General features: G+C 38.4%; 1 protein-coding gene across 6 annotated transcripts in view; it reads right to left on the bottom strand.

The window, feature by feature from the left end:
* The window catches only part of WDR17 (WD repeat domain 17), a 63,666-nt gene that overhangs the window by 11,374 nt on the left and 31,784 nt on the right, over window positions 1-20,508 (bottom strand). For 5 of the 6 annotated variants that reach the window (XM_076336487.1, XM_076336488.1, XM_076336486.1 and 2 more), the window contains 14 exons: window positions 19,495-19,663; window positions 17,374-17,465; window positions 16,129-16,211; window positions 15,136-15,222; window positions 14,245-14,409; window positions 8,600-8,802; window positions 8,322-8,471; window positions 8,078-8,208; window positions 6,291-6,416; window positions 3,714-3,869; window positions 3,365-3,429; window positions 2,830-2,962; window positions 1,219-1,310; window positions 202-301 (listed from right to left, as the gene is read on the bottom strand). In XM_076336487.1, coding sequence (XP_076192602.1) covers window positions 202-301; window positions 1,219-1,310; window positions 2,830-2,962; window positions 3,365-3,429; window positions 3,714-3,869; window positions 6,291-6,416; window positions 8,078-8,208; window positions 8,322-8,471; window positions 8,600-8,802; window positions 14,245-14,409; window positions 15,136-15,222; window positions 16,129-16,211; window positions 17,374-17,465; window positions 19,495-19,663 — 1,752 coding nt within the window. The remainder of the gene's footprint in view (window positions 1-201; window positions 302-1,218; window positions 1,311-2,829; window positions 2,963-3,364; window positions 3,430-3,713; window positions 3,870-6,290; window positions 6,417-8,077; window positions 8,209-8,321; window positions 8,472-8,599; window positions 8,803-14,244; window positions 14,410-15,135; window positions 15,223-16,128; window positions 16,212-17,373; window positions 17,466-19,494; window positions 19,664-20,508) is intronic. The other variant, XM_076336491.1, reaches the window with a different exon arrangement.

The raw sequence follows: 20,508 nt of genomic DNA on the forward strand, positions 1-20,508 counted from the left end.
AGGGGATTTTTGCTACTAACTTCAATATTGTAAGGATCAAACTCTCTACATAAATATGTACAAAGCAAATACCAAGTATAAGTAATACATTTTAGAATGTGGTACATACATTTTAAAAAACAGTTAACGTGGAGATGTGAAAAGGAAGTCAATGTTGGCCTTTCCATAGTTAAAGAGAGAAGAAGCAAAAAAAAAGGTTACCTCTATATTTTCAACAGCCAGATGGCAACATGCTGCAAGCACTGCATGGCCATCCTGGAAATACCATTCTGCCAGTTCTTTACTGACCTTGTGCAGGAGCCTGCAAGAACAAAACATGAATTCTGCAAGGTCACTTAAAGGTTGGAGTTCTTTGGCTCTTAATTTATGTACAAGTCACCACATTTGCTTCTGTACCCTAAAATTTCTGTATTTGACTTACAGATAATGACACCACTAGCTTTCAAAATGCAATCCGTTAGAGCTTCATCTAGTACTTATGTTGGTGCATATTCAGGTGGGTCAGATTCCCCCAAATCTACAACAGTATGGAAACGTCTCTTCAGATTGACAGAAGAAAAATCAAATATTTGAATATTCATTCTGTACCTGTGAAGTCTGCATAAATATCTAATTGCTCAAAAACTGCACATGTAAACGAAGTAACTACACAGCCTCCAAGCTGCTTTTGTTACTACACATATAACTTGATAATGTAATTTAGGTTTTTGAGCACTGTTCTAAAACAAGGAGAGATGCATTGTTTCTTTTATGGGCGCACACAATGAAAATATGGCCATTAGTGTACATTGTCAGAAACTTCACTGATGATAAACAGTGAAGCTTCAGGAGGAGAAGATGCATAAAACATAGGGTCTCACAGATACTTGTTAATGCTAAATCTTACTCTACTTACCAAAAGCTCTAAGTTAATATGCTACATATTTAAACATATTTAAGTGCATAGGAATGCACCTTAAATATCAAGCAAATGAAATGATATTTATAATACATACATATGAAAAATCCATTTGGTTCCAGGAGGCAGCACAACGGGGGAATTATTCAGTGTAGCATCAGTTAGTTAGTAACTCTATCAACTAAGTACTAGAAGATGTAGTATTTTGTTGTTGAATTCTACATTGCTGATGCCAAATTAAACCACTAAGGTTCATCTCCCTTGGTGACTTTACATTCTGCACTAAAATGAGGATTTAGATATAAACTAGAACAACTTACTCATTATAATCATCTGTATTGTTTCCACCAGAATTTGAAGATCCACTTGTTGTGGAGAGTGGTGACATCTGTATATTTCCCTCACAAGCTGCCTAGAAGTGAATTAAAAAAAGGATTAATTAATGCACCAATCAAACTGAATATGAAATGTGATTTTTCAACAACAGAAAAATAATCTAAGATCTATAAAAATCCTTCTAAAGCCCAGTTATAACAAAGGAATGTTTAAACCAGTGAACTTATTCATAGCTAAATCTTAGCCTAGTTTTATCCAGCCATACAAGAAATTCAAGAGAAGCAAGAGACCTCTTCCTTCCTAAGCATTTGTACAGGATTTTTCCAGCATTTGAATACGCTTAAAATGCACAGTGAGGGCTACAGCCTTGATTTTTACACCCCAAGGAGCAAGTGGTTGTGAGTGAAGGATAAACTCCATAGATACGTCTCAGTAGGTATACCAGCAAATCTGGAAAGGTTTATATAGTGGCATAAGCTGAACCTTTTTTGTGTCTGGCAATAAATTATTTCTAACATTAAATGAGAAGAGATCAGTGTGGGTTAAAAGGAAATTCTTTCAGGTGCTTTAAGGTGTAGCCTGGATAACAACATTAATACTCAGGGCTCAGTTAAAAGAGAAGGAAAGTCCTCGTATTTTATTGCTTAATATTATCTGATTAAACCTTTGAGACAAAGACTATTCTATGAATTGTAATAAAAGCAACCCCAGCAATGTCTCTCTTACAAGAAAAATGAAGATCTTTGTAAAGCTTTAAGGTGCTTTAAGGTTCAAACATTATAACTTGTTAAATTTACGCATACCTCAAAGTTCCATTCTGTGCACTATTCAGCTACTATTAGAAGAACAACAACATACAGACAGACAATTTCTAAAGGACAAATTCACATGCATTATTAAAGTTCTTATATCTGAGGCAATTGAACGTTCAAGGACAGGTAGGCATGAGAGAATGTACCAGGGACATATCTTGACAGTTTATTTAACAAACTATATCAAGTATGCCGAAATTACTCAAAAAGAATAAAGGAATAGTGAGAAAGAGTGAAACAAAGTATCAGTCTCGCATGTTTTGTGCACCCTTTAACTTGTGTTTACATTAGGAAGCAGAACGGACATACGTGCTTTTGGTAATCTCTTGTACTGTTTTTTGCATTAATTTAAAAGTTTGATTTCCTATATCGATTACTTCTGCAACTGAACAGTTTCATCCAAAGATTCTAGGAAGTAGTATAACCAAGACCTCAGTAAAAACGCAAGAAAAATCCTACATGTCTTAGATGTTAAGGGCAGTATTGACTGCTGAAAATCAGGTTAATCTTCTACTTCAACCATTCAAAAACGAATACATTAGTTTTCATTATGGGTATTTGATTGCAATTTAGAAGAATCAGGCTTAAAATCTGTAAGCATGAGATACCTTTTTATGATTTCTGCATTAAAACTGGTCAATACAATAGGAAAGTAAAGAGTAGGGTATCGTTATTTAGCCATTTTGCAAAAGTGAAGAGCTAGCCTTTTAAATATACTTGTCATCTTCAGAGTTAGAAACGAATAGCTAAATACATCTCCCACACTGTTGTACGTAATAATACCTGTGCAACAAGCAGAGCCTCTTTAAGCTGGCCTCTTGAAGTAAAGAAAGACACTAGTTTCTTCACATCTCCAATAGCGATACAGTATGGGATGACATCATCATTTTCTTCCTGAATTAACTGATCAGCTCTCCTAATTAAACAAATGAATAAATAAACAAGAAAGATCTACATATATAATTGATCACTAAACTTATCACCTAACACCTATACCATGGAGAAGCCATATAAAGTTCACTGAAACCCATCTGCCTTTCCAGACTTCGGAAGACTTGCAAACTGTGGATACCGCGCTAAAGAGTTTCCAGTTAAATTTGCAATTTATGCTCAACCCTTTTAACTTGATTCCTGTACACAAAATCGTTGTTGATATCCTCCACAGTTCCATCCCAAAGCTTTATGAACAAAAAGCAACATCACCAGAATGCTCTAACAAAAGCCAAGTACAACTGATATTAGTATCCTTCCTTCCTACTTGTCTGTGTCCTTTTATGGACAGAAGCTACAATTCAGCATCGTATTTTTATTACCTTACCTTTGCATTAACTTTCTCCAATATTTCATCGATACACCAGGTGCAACTGAGAGCGCTTTGTCCCACTAGAAGAAAGCAGCAATACATTTAACCTGATCATTTTATTTTGAGAAATAGCTGTATTTTTAACTAGTTTCATGTTTCTTCCATTAAAAATAAATTTGTCAAGAGGTTAAATAAAGAATGAGCTATGCATTAGACTGCATATGTTAAAAATAATATAATTGGAGCAATATTACTCTTTTCTGGACTTGTGACCCATTTTGTTGCTACCCCATCTTTGCTAGGGTAGCTGGTTTTCAGAAACCTTCATATTTTATTGTTCTTCAATAATGTTCTGATATTTTACCTCTCCAAGTTCTACCATTAGTTCACAATATCGCTGAATTTGTCCTAATCTTAAATGTATTTCCGCAGCTTCTTTAAGCCTCTCCTCTTTGCTTGGTGCACCAATACCACCTCCGAACTTGGACATTTTTACTGTTGTCAGTTCTTGTGCCTTGGACTGAGGGGGGGGAAAAAAAAGTTTAAAAAATTAAAAAAAAAAAAAGTACAGTTTTCTGTGATGCAAACAAGTTTTCTTAAGAATGAACTAGTGTCAAACATTACAATGGAATATAAAGGCTATCACTTAAGAAAAAAATCCTTTTGAGAAAAGGCTAATTGGAAGAGATTACAATGAGACTGCAGTGAACTATTTATATTGTTAAAGTAACTGTTAGTGTTTTGTTGCACACATACATTTTCCTTCATCTTCCTTTGATCTCTTTTATATATTTTTTTTTATTCTCAAGCGTTTTCTCATATGTAATAGCAATTCACCCAGACGTCCATCATAAAAATCTTGATTTTTTTGAAATGTCAAAAAAGTATTTGTGAACATAAACCATACAGAGCCGGAAATTGTACTTATTGCCATTATAATGATGTCCAAATAAAGAAAGAATAAAGACAGTAGGCTCAACCTACTGTGTCCTGATTTGTCATACCCCATTAACCTTATGACCAATAAATAATTTATATTCCCAACCACTGCAATTTTTATATTAGTTGAAGAGATAGGACTAAATTTCTCCATCTGGCAGAGTTTGAGAAACAAGCTGCAACAGGATCACATTTAACATTAAAAAAAAAAAAGGGGCAAAAAGGATCTTCACTTTACATTTCAAGAATTCTCAGTTTCACTATCATCAATGCACATGAGATGGCATTTGGCTATTTATGGCTTTACAATACCATATATGGAGGATGGAGAACAAACTTTGAACATTCTTCACCAAAGTAGACTGCAATCATAGAATCATAGAATCATAGAATCATTAAGGTTGGAAAGGACCTCTAAGATCATCGAGTCCAACCGTCAACCCAACACCACCATGCCCACTAAACCATGTCCCTAAGCACCTCATCTACACATCTTTTAAATACCTCCAGGGATGGGGACTCAACCACTTCCCTGGGCAGCCTGTTCCAATGTTTAACCACTCTTTCAGTAAAGACATTTTTCCTCACGTCCAATCTAAACCTCCCCTGGCGCAACCTGAGGCCGTTTCCTCTCGTCCTATCGCTAGTTACTTGGGAGAAGAGACCGACACCCACCTCGCTACAACCTCCTTTCAGGTAGTTGTAGAGAGCGATGAGGTCTCCCCTGCGCCTCCTTTTCTCCAGGCTAAACAACCCCACTTCCCCCAGCCGCTCCTCATAAGACTTGTTCTCCAGACCCCTCACCAGCCTCGTTGCCCTTCTCTGGACACGCTCTAACACCTCAATGTCCTTCTTGTAGTGAGGGGCCCAAAACTGAACACAGTATTCGAGGTGCGGCCTCACCAGGGCCGAGTACAGGGGCACGATCACTTCCCTACTCCTGCTGGCCACACTATTTCTGATACAGGCAATGTAGACCAATGGCAGCTGCTGAGTCAAGAATTAATTTCTTCTTCTCAGGCTAACTGGCTGAGAAAACTGGTTTTTGGACACATGCACGCACACACAGAGCTTCATAGTATTAGCAGAGCAGCTGCTATTATTACAGTTAACATCACCAATAAAAAACTTCCATCACTTAAGAGTCATAAGGTATATAGGACACTCTTTAAGAGTCTGTGATTTTGCAAAAGAGACAGCCTGCATCAGCAAGCAACAGGTGATACCTGGCAGGTATTTAGCCCTGGGGGTGGCAAGTGGGGAGTTATGCATTTCCTGATCCATACCAATAGGTACCTTTCCTCCATTTCCAATCCAGTCATTACAGTATGGGATTCTTTAGTATCCTTAAGAAGTCCCTCACAGAACCACGTATCCCCATATTCTGCACAAATTTTATGTCTGGTTGCATATTCATATATGCAGCTACTAATAAATTTGTGGCCTAGTACTTGAATTTCACATTCGCATCTGAGTCACTCTTCAGCGGCATATCTGTATTAATGACAGGTTCTTGTTTTTCCACTCCTTCTTCCAGACAGCTATAGAGCATACTTCTGCTGACTCTCCTCCATTTTCAGACATAATTTCCCTGTCCCTGCATCTGAACATAACTACAAACTTCATGTTTATACAACCAAATAATTTGACTTTACTGAATATAAAAGTACAGTATATGTAATAGGGAAGACAAACTCGCTTCTTAGCTCAAGCTGTAGTGATGCTTGCTTTGCAACTTCTTTTCATTATTTTGAAAACTGCTTTTCTAGTTAATAACTGTAACCTAGCGTTTTAACACTGAGTATGCATGAAGTCACGCAGACTTAGCTAGATGCTATTTTTATCACAGACTAGTATTGCACGGAGAACCAATATTGCACAAATATCTTTGGACATGAAATAAATTGTGACCCTTTTGTAAAGCATTAAATGTTATTTTTAAAGAGTGAAATACTACAATGGATTAACAACCATTTTCACATACTGTTTATGCTTCACTTACCATTCTAAATCGAATGAGATGTTTCATATGCATAATTCCTTTGCAGTAGTTTTGTGGAAGCAAACTGTCATCCTGTCCTTTTATTACAGCAACTAAATCCCACAAATTTTTGCTGCCTCCTGGAGGCTAGAATTGTTAGGGAAGAAAGAGTTGTATCACAGTATTGTTCAAGAGAGAAATTAAACTTATAAAGACATTGAAAAACATTTATCAGTCAATTCCATGAAATACAATTTCAGCCCATTTCAGTATTAGAAGCTTTACTATGAACACATGAATTAGTTCAAGATACTACAACCCCTTCAGTCTTCTTGAAGGCTGTGAAGATACAGCAAAAGCCATGAACAGAAGTATTTGTTTATGTATGGACACAGTTGAGGGCTTGCCATGAGAGTTTTCCCTTTTGCTCCCAAAGGAATACAAGCTATCTGGTGGCTACTGCTGGCATAAAACAACATTCAGCTGCTGGGATGCAGCAGCTGCCCCAGTACTTGTTTACAGTTTTCTGTAAAGCAAAGGCATGGGCCAGGTAAAAAACATCTTCAAGGCTTGGCTGCCACCATCTGGTTTACTATCTTAATATTAAATCTTAAAATAGACACATATGGTATAACTGTATACGCACAAAATCTTGCAGGCTATCAAGGTGATTTTTTTAAAAAATAAATTTTAAGCATTTTTACTGGTCTAACGTTTGAATCAATCCTTCTGTAGAAGTAGGACAATGGTTTAACATTCAATGAGGTCTAGAAAAGAGTGAGTAATTAAAAGCTTAAAAAAAAAAATCATTAAACCTTTGACCTGAAGGAGTTTTTCTAAGAATAACAGGATTACAAGTTTAGAAGTCCAATTATTTCTGAGCTGGTAAAAAGCAGAAGATCCTACTACAAAAAAAGACTATTCCTCTTTTTTCAGTCCCTTAAAGGTCTTACTTGACTCCCCATAGTTTAAGCACAACACTATTTTCTGGACTCAAAAAACACTGAACGCAGCTGATCAAAAAAAGTTTTTGTTCTTGGAAAATTCTAATATTCTTATAACAGTTTTACTCTCAAATCAACACAGGACATCAAAATGTGTAACTTCTGTAAAACAAGGAATTCCATAAAAATACATTTTTAATAAAACAGGAAATTTCAAGATTTGTAATTGAGGAAGATTGTTTCAGCATTTCTAAATCATACACTTCAATTTAGCTAGAAATCAAAACAAGTATTTTTGTCCTTGCCCTACCTCAAGTTCAGCTCCTATGCAGGTAAGCAATTGCACAGAGAAGCTGCAGTGATTTATAGGAAATATTACTGTGCAATGGAGCAAGGCCAGAGATTGATACTGGGGCATGGGTCATCCAGATCTACAGCTCCTAGAAGGTGATACAGCAGTTTTGGCACAGACACTTGGGCAGTTCAAACCTTATCTGTAATGAGGGTGTCCCTTTGATGGATTAAAATTAAGAACTCCAATGTAGTTTGATAAAACACATCTTTTCATTTTCTTCAATAGAAAATTCTTGTCAAATCAAACGTTTCCTATCAAAAATTAAATTATCCCACCTATTTCACTTTGTGAAAAATTGGTGTTCACAACTGACAAACAATTCAGTCATGGACATTTTTACATGCAGAACTGTTAAGAGACAGAATTGATTTCTGCATATTTTCTGAGCTCCCTTTAAGAAAGAGAGAAAAAGAAATGGTAGAGAAGAAAGAAACTTCAGTTTTGGAGATTGACTTCAGAAGAGAAAGTCATGCACACTGACAACATCCTTAAGTTTGCAGAATACTTACTGAAAAACATTCTGAAAACCACCTTAGTTTTTTCCCTCGAGGATTTCCTGTCAATTTTTCCACTTCTTGTTTAATATCCCTGGAAACTTTACCACACAGCAAAGGAGGAGCACCAGATTCCACAGCACGATCTAACACACACAAAGATTTATACATGAAAATTAAAAAAAGAAGAAAAAAGAGAAAAAAAAATAGTAGAGTAACATACAGAAAATTAAAACAACAGCATATACAATTTACTTACCTGTATTACCGATAATCTCATCCCAACATCTATCTGCTAAGATATTTATTTGTAGAGGGTTTATAAGAGGTGTCAATGACCAGAGTCTCACAGTGGAGTCACGAGAGCAAGATGCCATAGTAAATGGACGACTAGGATGACATGTTAATCCTAGTAAAGAGGACATTTAAAAAGGTAGTCACATAATTAAGTTCATCTAATAACCAGTTTCATTAAATTATTTCATAAATTTTAAAATACTTTAAAATGCATTTCAATAAAAAAATTAAAAATATTACCATATACATCTGCACCATGATCATAAACTATGTCCAAACATGTTCCATCTCTTGTGTCCCAGGCTCGAATTGTATAGTCCCAACTGCCGGATATTAGAAGGTAAGGAATTTCAGGATTCCACATCAGTCCCCGTACTGGAGCTGTATGTCCACTAAGAACATTTATACAAGCATCCTGTGTATAATCCCATATTCGAACAGTACTGAAACAGGATAAAAAGACCTATGTTCATCAAATCACCTACTGAAATATGATTATCTCTCTACTTCAGCAATATTCTAAGCTTCAAATTTATCAGAATATTTATTTGCAATACGTTTATAGAAGTTGTAATAGGAGAGGTTGAGGCCAATGCCCTTCATGTTTAGGATGGGCTACAAAAAACACCAAAGACAGCTCACCAGAGTAAGAAACTATTCCATCTACCGCATAGTCTTTCAAAATCTCACATGCACCATTATCTTACATGTAAGTGAGAGAAAAGAAGTTTGCCCATATTCCTCCATGTGTAATAAATTTGTCTGTTAGGACTCTTGGGGGGGGAAAAAAAGAAAGAAAAACAAAGCAAAACTGTAAGATCTATCTTTCCTATGGCTTTAACAGGCCTCTAACAGACCCAGGAAACTACAGATCTGTTAGTCTAACTTCAGTTCCTGGAAAAATTATGGAGAAGATCATACTGGGTACTATTGAAAGGCATTTAAAGAGTAATGCAATCTTCAGGCCCAGTCAACATGGGTTCACAAAAGGAAAATCTTGTTAACTAAATTGACATCCTTCTATGATAAGGTCACCCACCTAATGGATGAAGGGAAGGCGGTAGATGGTGAAGTAAGGAGGGGGGCCAGCAAAACCGCAACCATGGACTTTCGGAGGGCGGACTTTGGCCTGTTCAGGACGCTGGTTGAGAGAGTCCCTTGGGAGACGGTCCTGAAGGGCAAAGGGGTCCAGGAAGGCTGGACGATCTTCAAGAAGGAAGTCTTAAAGGCGCAGGAGCAGGCTGTCCCTGTACGCCGTAAGAAGAATGGGCGGGGAAGACGACCGGCCTGGCTGAACAGGGAGCTCTTGCTGGGACTCAGGAAAAAAAGGAGAGTTTACCGCTTGTGGAAGAAGGGGCAGGCGACTCAAGAAGAGTACAGGGATCTTGTTAGGTCGTGCAGAGAAGAAATGAGAAAGGCAAAAGCCCAGCTAGAACGCAATCTGGCCGCTGTCGTTAAAGACAACAAAAAAAGTGTTTACAAATATATTAATGACAAGAAGAGAGCCAGGGAGAATCTCCATCCTTTATTGGATGCAAGGGGGAACATTGTCACTGAGGATGAGGAAAAGGCTGAGGTACTCAATGCCTTCTTTGCCTCAGTCTTTAACAGGCAGACCAGTTATCCTCAGGGTACTCGGCCCCCCGAGCTGGAAGACGGGGACGGCGAGCAGGATGAACCCCCCATAATCCAAGAGGAAGCAGTCAATGACCTGCTATGCCACCTGGACACTCACAAGTCTATGGGGCCGGATGGGATCCACCCGAGAGTGCTGAGGGAGCTGGCGGAGGTGCTCGCCAAGCCGCTCTCCTTCATTTATCAGCAGTCCTGGTTAACGGGGGAGGTCCCGGAAGACTGGAGGCTTGCCAATGTGACGCCCATCCACAAGAAGGGCCAGAAGGAGGATCCGGGGAACTACAGGCCTGTCAGCCTGACCTCGGTGCCGGGGAAGATTATGGAGCGGCTCATCTTGAGGGCGCTCACAAGGCATGAGCGGGACAACCAGGGGATCCGGCCTAGCCAGCACGGGTTCATGAGAGGCAGGTCCTGCTTGACCAACCTGATCTCCTTCTATGACCAGGTGACCCGCCTAGTGGATGAGGGAAAGGCTGTGGATGTGGTCTACCTGGACTTCAGCAAGGCCTTTGACACTGTCTCCCACAGCATTCTCCTAGAGAAGCTGGCGGCTCACGGCTTAGACAGGTGGACTCTGCGCTGGGTCAAAAACTGGCTGGATGGCCGGGCCCAGAGAGTTGTGGTGAATGGAGTCAAATCCAGTTGGCGGCCGGTCACGAGTGGTGTTCCCCAGGGCTCAGTTCTGGGGCCGGTCTTGTTTAATATCTTTATTGATGATCTGGATGAGGGGATGGAGTGCACCCTCAGGAAGTTTGCAGACGACACCAAGTTGGGTGGGAGCGTTGATCTGCTCGAGGGTAAGAAGGCTCTGCAGAGGGACCTGGACAGGCTGGATCGATGGGCCCAGGCCAACTGTATGAGGTTCAACAAGGACAAGTGCCGGGTCCTGCACTTCGGCCACAACAACCCCATGCAGCGCTACAGGCTTGGGGAAGAGTGGCTGGAAAGCTGCCCAGCAGAGAAGGACCTGGGGGTGTTGGTCGACAGCCGGCTGACCATGAGCCGGCAGTGTGCCCAGGCGGCCAAGAAGGCCAATGGCATCCTGGCCTGTATCAGAAATAGTGTGGCCAGTAGGAGTAGGGAAGTGATCGTGCCCCTGTACTCGGCCCTGGTGAGGCCGCACCTCAAATACTGTGTTCAGTTTTGGGCCCCTCACTACAAGAAGGACATTGAGGTGCTGGAGCGTGTCCAGAGAAGGGCAACGAGGCTGGTGAGGGGTCTGGAGAACAAGTCTTATGAGGAGCGGCTGAGGGAACTGGGACTGTTCAGCCTGGAGAAAAGGAGGCTGAGGGGAGACCTCATCGCTCTCTACAACTACCTGAAAGGAGGTTGTAGCGAGGTGGGTGTTGGTCTTTTCTCCGAAGTAACAAGCGATAGGACGAGAGGAAATGGCCTCAAGTTGCGGCAGGGGAGGTTTAGATTGGATGTAAGGAAAAATTTCTTTACTGAAAGAGTGGTGAAACATTGGAACAGGCTGCCCAGGGAAGTGGTTGAGTCCCCATCCCTGGAGGTTTTTAAAAGACGTGTAGATGAGGCGCTTAGGGACATGGTTTAGTGGGCATGGTGGTGTTGGGTTGACGGTTGGACTCGATGATCTTAGAGGTCTTTTCCAACCTTAATGATTCTATGATTCTATGATTCTATGTAGTTTTTCTGGATTTTAGTAGGGCTTTTGATACTGTCCCTCACAGCATCCTTCTGGACAAGTTCTCCAACTGTGAGATGAGCAGGTTCATGGTGCGCTGTGTGAAGAACTGGCTGAACAGCAGGGCTTAAAGGGTTGTAGTGAATGGGACTACATCTAGCTGACAACCATTCACCAGCAGTGTTCCTTAGGGTTTAATTCTAGGGCCAGTTCTGTTCAATATATTTATCAATGATCTAAATGCAGGATTTGAATATATTACTAGCCATTTGGTGATGATACCAAACTGGGAGGTGCTGTTGACTCTCTTGAGGGACAAGATGCCTTGCAGAGGGATCTAGATAGATTGGAGCATTGGGCAACCATCAGTGGGATGAAATTTACAAGTCCAAATGCCAGATTCTGCACCTGGGACGGAGTAACACCAGGCACAAGTATAAACGGGGAGAGGAGTTTCAGCCCTGCAGAAAGGGATCTGGGGGTGCTGGTCGACAGCAGGCTCAATACGAGTCAGCAGTGTGCCCTGGCAGCCAAGAGGGCAAACCGCATCCTGGGGTGCATCAAACACAACATAACCAGCCGGTCAAGAGAGGTGATCATCCCGCTGTATTCAGTGTGGGTGCGGCCTCACCTCGAGTACTGTGGGCAGTTCTGGGCCCCACTAATTCAAGAAGGATGTGAAGGTCCTTGAATGCATCCAGAGGAGGGCAACAGAGCTGGTGAAAGGGCTGGAAGGAATGTCCTATGAGGAGCGGCTAAGGACTTTGGGTTTGTCTAGCTTGGAGAAAAGGAGGCAACCTGAGGCTCTCTACAGCTTCCTGAGAAGAGGAAGTGGAGAGGGAGGTGCTCATCTCTTCTCTCTGGTATCCAGTGATAGGACGCATGGGAATGGTTCAAAGCTGCACCACGGGAGGTTTAGACAGGATGTTAGGAGGCACTGCTTTACCGAGAGGGTGGTCAAGCACTGGAACAGGCTTCCTAGAGAGGTGGTCGATGCTCTGAGCCTGGCAGTGTTTAAGAGGCATTTGGACAATGCCATTAATAATTTGCTTTAACTTTTGGTCTGCCCTGGAGTGGTCAGGCAGTTGGGCCAGATGATCGTTGTAGGTCCCTTCAACTGAGATATTCTATTCTGTTGTCTTCTCTACTTTGAACGTGGCATTTGTCACTTGGCAGAAGTGGACACCACACTATCTTAAACTGTGAAACTCCCACCAGAATTACACAAGTAATGAGGAAGAATTCATACCAGCTTTCTCACTATTTTTTCCTTCCCTTTTAACCAAGTAAGTTTCCAACATTTCCTTTTATTTTCAGTAGTTGCTGTTGCTGGGTACAGCTAATTGAGCAGACTACAGAATTAGGAAGTTAGAAGTTCAGTTTCTTGAAAAGATCATTGTAATTCTGGCTAAATTTTATTACATTATCAAATATGTTACCTAATCTCACTCATGGCAGCGAAGCCACCTATTACAGTTTCTCCAATGCTGCAAAGGGGCCATTTGATGGGCCTTGCATCACAAAGTAGAATACACAAGTTAGAAGGCCATTTTATGTATTTACATATATATTGTCCTACAGCAATATGTGCTCATGGGTGACCCTTGCATACTGTTCCTATGTACTGTATAAGACTAGGTGCTAAACAGGACATCTGAAATAGTTCTGAGTTTGACTATGAACAGGAGTGTTACCAAGTACAATAAACTCAGAAGACTGCTTACTTTCTGTGTTACCTGGGACTAAGTTATTCAACGATCCCCTTCCCTCAAAGTGAAAGTGTGACTGTATTCTGAAAATCCCTCTGTAATCAAGACTTACTATATAGCCATGATTGGTAATAAAATCAGAATATCTCATAATGACACTATGACAAATTTTTGGATTCACTACTTCTTGCTCATGTGAAATAGAGAGGATTTACACGTAAAAAGTTTGTTGTCAAGTTGGTTTCTTTCATGAATCATTACACTATGAACTAACAGATTTTGCTGCAAGCATAGATATCTAATGAATGATATTGGGGAAAGCAATAGAAGCCAATACTCCAAACTTGTGATCCTTTACAGAAATGTTTTGTATACTCTACAGGGAAGTGGCTTACAGTCACAGAAAATGTCTTCCTCCTGCTTACTACAGACTGATGCACTCTCCCTCAAAAAATGTCATCAAAACCAACAAAACAGACGTACCTCGCAACGATTAAAAATCTCCACAGATTCTACTCAATTATACTTTTGAAAGACATCAAATAAGAGCAGGTCTTGCACCCATATCTTTAGACATAGTGTAAGCATGTGGTATCCTCCTTGTATCATTCCTGGGAGCAACAGGTATCAGTCACTGACTCTACCCTTGGGAAAGCATTTGGAAAGTTGCATTCCTACAGCAGTTGTGACAATTTTTGAGAATTATCCTGCTGTCCAAATACTATATTAAGCTAACAGCAAGGCTACAGCCTGAATCTGAACAAGGCAGAGGTTTAGATTATTACACTATTCACAGAGTTTTTGAAGGTGCCAGCATCAGTACAGCTAAAGATCTTAAGTTTCTCTAATAGTCCTGCTTGAGGTTTTACGTTTTCTAGTAGTTCAGAAATACACACCCATCATCAGAGCCACTGCAGAGGATTCCTTCTCTCAGAGGAGACCAGCGTACATGAAACACCTTCGCAGTATGCCCTGTAAAAACTTTCAGTGGCTGATCAGAGCTAGTTGCCAAGTAGTAAACACGAACATTTTTATCCTCACAACCAGTAGCTATCATATCTCTGCAAAATAAAAATAGTAAAATCCTCAGTCACCGGGATCACCAAAAGTACTTTTTTAGTTTAAAAATAAGTATGATGCGTATTTTGCAATTTACTTTAAAAAATAGCTTATTTTTGCTTCTCCTTTGTCTCTTTATGATGTAATTATTGATAACCCAATTAAATATACTAAATCAGAAAAAAAACTAATAAAGATCCATTAGTTGTAACAGGAAATAGTATTTGCACTACAGTCTGACCAAGCACCCAACAGACAACTATTAATAGATAGAATTACTGTATAATTGTTTTTTGACAAAAAGTTCTCCTGTTGTTATTAGGAATTATCTGCAAAATTAACATATATCACAGTGTATTTAGTTGCCTGCTATATCTTCAGCTTAGCACTCATTAAAAGGAAGCCAATCTAAACCTCATTTTCCTGGTATTGAATGTCTGCTTTTTTTTTCCCCATTATATATTCAGCCAGAGAAATTTTTTTTTTCTCCCATCAATATGAAAGGATCCTCTTTTGAAAGTTAAGTAGTAACACATTAACATGCTGGACAATGAAATACACTACTAGGAATATAGAGCTGCTACAGACATATCCTACTGTGGAACAGAAACAATTTCAGTGCTCTAATATCACAGTAAATATCACATTCTAAATAACTTTGTGTTATTTTATTGTTAATCAATTTAAATAGTAAACATTATCAATTCTTTGGGTTAATTTTTACTTACTTGTTGTTTTGACTCCAATCACAGCCAAACACTGCAGCTGGATGTTTGTACTTGTGAAGAACCTTGCCATCAATGGTTCGAATAATACTGAAACCAATTACAATGTAATATTATGAGGAAAAAAGCATTCTGAATATGCTATCCAAAAGTCGAGTCTGATTCTGTGCAAATAAGCCAGATAGCAAAAAAGTATACGGAAAGAATATGAGAAATCTTTATTCCTACAGCCCCTCAACTACAAGGCTAACTACATATTTCCCAATAAAACATTTAATTGGACTCCAGAGTCCATGTTCCTTCAGAGGGGCTCTAAAGATGTCCACTCTGGTACCTCCCTCCCTGAAAGGATCCTCACAGCCCAAAATCTAAGTTGTAGCTATGGCTTTAAGGTACAAATAGACCTTTAGGGATTTAAAAAAAAAAGTTGATTGTTTTCTAAAATTCATGCTCTTGTTATGTTTGAGCTGAAATAACATGGGTAGCAAAGGAAAAGAATGAACAAGGATTTTAAAATGTACTGAAACACAACACATGCAAAATTGTTCTCAACGGGCATTTGCAAGTTTTTACAAATAAACTATTATACACCTGTAATAGTACAACTGCAATTACTTTGTTCTAAAATAGCAATTCCTAGTCCTTGAAAGAACAAACTTTAAAAAATTTAAAAAATGAAGATAGGTAAAGTGGGATAGCTTTTGAAAAGTGTCCTCTATATCTACAGATAAGAAACCTAGAAGAATATTCTTGGCTAAACAAAAATCAATATTCAGTTTCACTATCAGAGTGTCTTAAACAATATTCCTTTTGCAAAATTTCCTTTATTTTCTTCTTAAAAACATGAAAAATATATCCTAACAAGTACAGGAGATTAATATAATCCAAGTTTTGGCCAGTAAGAACAGTTTTAAAATTAATCACTGATAGTACTGTCAAAGTTTACTGACTTGAGAGGTGCATTTAGCATTTTTTTTTTCTTCCAATAACACTCACCAAAATCCATCACTGCTGCAGGTTGCTATTCTTTTGGAATCTTTATGACTCCAGGCAATGCAGAAGATTCCATTCTTTCCATGCTTCAAAAAATGCAAAATACCTATCAATAAGAAATAATTCACCCCTTTTTCTCTCATCTATTGACTCATCTTTTTTATTTTATTCTCCTATGGGCTTCAAGCCCTTTTCTTCCAGTAAAGTACACTGTACAGAACCATATTATAACGAGTCCCCAATATAGCTGGGATATTTGAGAATCCAAGTCCAAAAAATTGGGACTGAGGAGAGAGACAGTAAAACTGCCATACTCTCCAGGATCCAAGAGACAAAACGGGGTCAAGTTGAAGAATGAGCAACCCATAACTATATGGACCTAAAGCTTGAATAGAGGTTAGCAACTTGTTGGAATAATGAAGTTAGTGGGCATGAATAATTGTGGTATGTGAAAACTTAAGGGGAACGTGTATCAAGACAAAGTGTTTGAGAAAAGATGTTTAGTAGTAAAAATGCAAATCTTCTGAGTATTAGAACTCAGGAACTCCTGAATGTATGTATATTTGTTTTCTGCCCTCCCCATCTCTTTCTTAAGGAGCATCCTTTGTCCTCTGATGCAGACGTCACAGTTAATTATGTCTGTATAATCTGAAGATTACAGCTATATACTAAGAATACACAAAATAGTATAGAATACTACAACACAGCATTAAATAGCTCCTTCTGCCAATAACAATTATGCTACTGTTTCAGGACTTGCAAATACCTGCATAGATTTCAGGTAATACAAGGCAAGACTGTAAATAAGGCATACTGTTTAGCATGCTGCAAAATGGAGCTTTCTTGGTCTAGAATTCAGGGACTGAAAATTTTTTCTGGGCCTTATGTCTGAAAATACAGAACATCATTTTACATTTTGATACCCAGTTTAAAGTCTATATGTCCATATACATTTACATGTTTAAGAAATAATCAGCTATGTTTTTGCTGTGTACACTACAGGACCGATTTTAAGATAATGGAGACCATCTAGTGCTTCATCATTCTCATGTCACAAACCCAGTCTGAGGAAGTAAAAATACTTCTGCCTCAAAGATAAACTGGCACCCACATAATTCTTTCTATAGATTTTTATATTATAACACCTTTTAAAAACATATGAACTTTGACCCATCTTTATTTATTGACACTAGAGGGAATGATTAACATACATTTCATATAGACAAAAAAGATGTAATCTCATCTTACCTCACTGAATCTGGTTATCATTTTGCCTTTTGGGACATCCCAGATGAAGCCACCATTTCTGGATGTTGCACCTGCTATGCAGTTCAGATCTCCTTTAGAGAAAGAGATTTGTAAGATCTCACAATAAAGATAAGATCACAATATTGTTTGACTAATATGTTTCTACTTTAAATTCAAGAAATGTAATATAAACAGAAGACATCAATGGCACACAAGCAAGAGTTTTTCATCGTTTAAGGCCAGCATTTGGTACTAAGTCACAAATACCAATTTCAACAAAAGCCTGACCTGCTCTTCTACATTCCTATTTTGAGGAAAGGGCAAAATAAAAGTTGTATTGTTGCAAAAAGTATTCTCAATGTCTGCTGAAAGTCTTGCAGTTAAGATGACAAGAAAATAATGTCCATGATGCATATGACTCAAACTGGAAGAGAGATACAATCTCAATGTTTCAAGCTTAAAGTTGTAGCAACTACAGCATTTTCTTTTAAAGTTCCCTAAGTACTAAGACAAATCAGGAAGAATGCGACAGAACATATAACAGTACTTTGTTTTCCTAATCTTGAGCCACTGCAGCACCTAAGCCCATCAAGAATGTACTTGAATCTGTAACCACACTCTAAAGGGTGGAAAATCTGAATATATGACTCCATTGTGAGAACCTGAAAACTGAATTCAGGACTAATCCAGAAGTCACCAAATTCTCTTCACCACAGTGACCCTCTATCCCAATATAGCTATACTTTTCCTAAATACCTATATGGCATATTTACATAAAAGTTTTGACTGTTACTTTATACCACACTTCAGGGTCGGAAAAGGCAATCTATGCAGGAGGAGTCTAGAAAGGTACAAATATAAGATGGAAAGAGATTCAGGTAGGAGGATAGGGGGAAAAAAAAAAGAAAAAGAAAGAAAGAGTAATCGCTATGTTCAAAGGTCTTCTGAGACCAAATACAAATGGTAGCATGCATTGGATTATGTATTAGGAATGAAGATAAATGATAGTACAAGGTGGAGAGGAACTCTCTAGGAGTAAGGGATGTGAAAGAAGCAGGAAAAGTTCCGTCTGGGATGGACAGGAACTTTTGGACAGGATGCTAGGGAACTGAAGTTGAAGCACATACTTCCAATTAGCTTAAATTTACTTAAAAAAAAAAAAAATCAGAATACAAGACTTGAAAAGCACCCCCCCAGTGAACAAACTGGTCTCTCAATGCGAGATATTACTACAAACTGAATTTAAATTTCAAAACAAAATAACACAAAAGAAAACACCATATTTCATATTGCCATAGTTTCCATATAGCAAGACAAACTATCTGTGAAGCAGAACAAGGTGCAAGAGACTCTCTGAAATGAAAAAAGTGCAAATTCATTTCACATATGCAAACTACATTAAACTTCCCATCACAGTATTTTTTTCCTGTCAGCTATTATTTCTTGGAGTTTAAAAGCATAGGAGAGAGGTAGTGAGCTGAATTATTCAGACTTTTTTAAAAATGCATCTGCTGTCCAAAGAATTAAAACACAACAAGAAAACCTACCTATCATCAACTACTGACATTAGCAACTACCAGAAATGTACTCCCAGGTTCACCTAAGTGGGTTGCAGAACAGTTTTAAGAAGAAAACTTCCCACTGACTTCAGTGACTTCGCTAAGAAAAAGTAGATGCTTTGCAGAAAAGGTACTCCCTATTCTAATGAAGTAAAAGCAGAGCTCTTCAGTGATGAGAATCCTACACAAAGAAGGAAGGGAAAGAACTAAACACATATGTTCCACTTTTTCCAGAACAAAATAGAATCTGAATTCCTTTAATCAGCTGCTTCCCATGCAAAGAAAGCCTTTTCATCGTCTGCATAATGTAATGGCAGAAAGGCTCTGGAGATTTTCCTCCCTCCATTCTAAGTCAGTATGAAATACTGAGATCATTCCTCATAAGGGTAAGCCTCAACAAGATCTGAAGCACTGAATTCTACGGGTTTCACAGATAATAGTTCAGTTATGTTTAAACCTTATGAGATACCCTTCTATCTAAAACTAATACTCTTATAATACAAATTGCTGCTAGTCAATGCTAATTCAAAGAACATTTAGACCTAAAGCAAAATATTCTTACCTGGAGCCCAAGAGAGGGAATAAATAACCCCCTCATTACCAGGAGATGTGTAAACCGCTGTTAAAGTATTTATGTCCCAAACTTTTATTGTGCCATCAAATGAAGCTGTAGCAAGAAGATCAGGGTTATCAGGTTTGAATTTGCAATCAAAGATGGTCTCAACATGTCCCTTAAATAAAACAAATATTTAATCCATTTTTATTACATTTGATTTTTTTTCAGAAGTCCAACTCTAGATCAAACTCTAAAATACATTATATTATAACCTGTCAGGTCAATCATGAGTTCCAAAAAACCTGGCTCATCAGCCAAAATTAAAAGGCATAAAATAGCTTGGACTATAACACTCCTCCCTTTCATAGATCATTATTAAAGACAGAAAAATTCTGCCCTGAAACAACAGGGTGATGCAATGCCAGGGACTTGTTAGCATTTTCCATTCGAACTGAGTTGCAAAAAAACCAGAATTAAAAAAAAATTAAGCTAAAAATCAACCAAGAAAAAGTAATTTTTTAAAACAGAAATAATTTTGCCCTTTAGGTAAAAAGTATCTGACTGAAAAAATAAAGCTTTGTATGTTGATCACGTTCTACAAGTTTTCTAGTATTCCACTGAGTTTTCTTTGTTCTGTATATAGTCTATGCTCTATTGCAGTTTAAACTTCAATCCATTAGAAATTTCACATGTCAATTGCTTGTTTTCTAGGACATGCATTTGTAGAATTTAACTTGACACATACATGAGAAACAGATATTAAGTAAGAATTTTTTTAAGCCTCAGTTGCTTTACAAGACCAAACCCATTAAAAATGGAAAGAGAACACCAACCAGGAGCCTCTGTTCAAACGTATGTGGGAGTACAGCTGAAAATTATTCAAGTTTTTCCAATGAAAAGGGAATGGGGAAAGAGGAAAAGAGAAAAGTCCTCAAGAATAACCAAAATCCCAGTGAAGAGGAGGCTCACCTAATATGTGATAAACCCAGTTTTGAATTTCTGCTTCAAAGAAGATTTAAT

This window comes from Aptenodytes patagonicus, chromosome 4, assembly GCF_965638725.1.
Source record: "Aptenodytes patagonicus chromosome 4, bAptPat1.pri.cur, whole genome shotgun sequence".
NCBI lineage: Eukaryota > Metazoa > Chordata > Aves > Sphenisciformes > Spheniscidae > Aptenodytes > Aptenodytes patagonicus.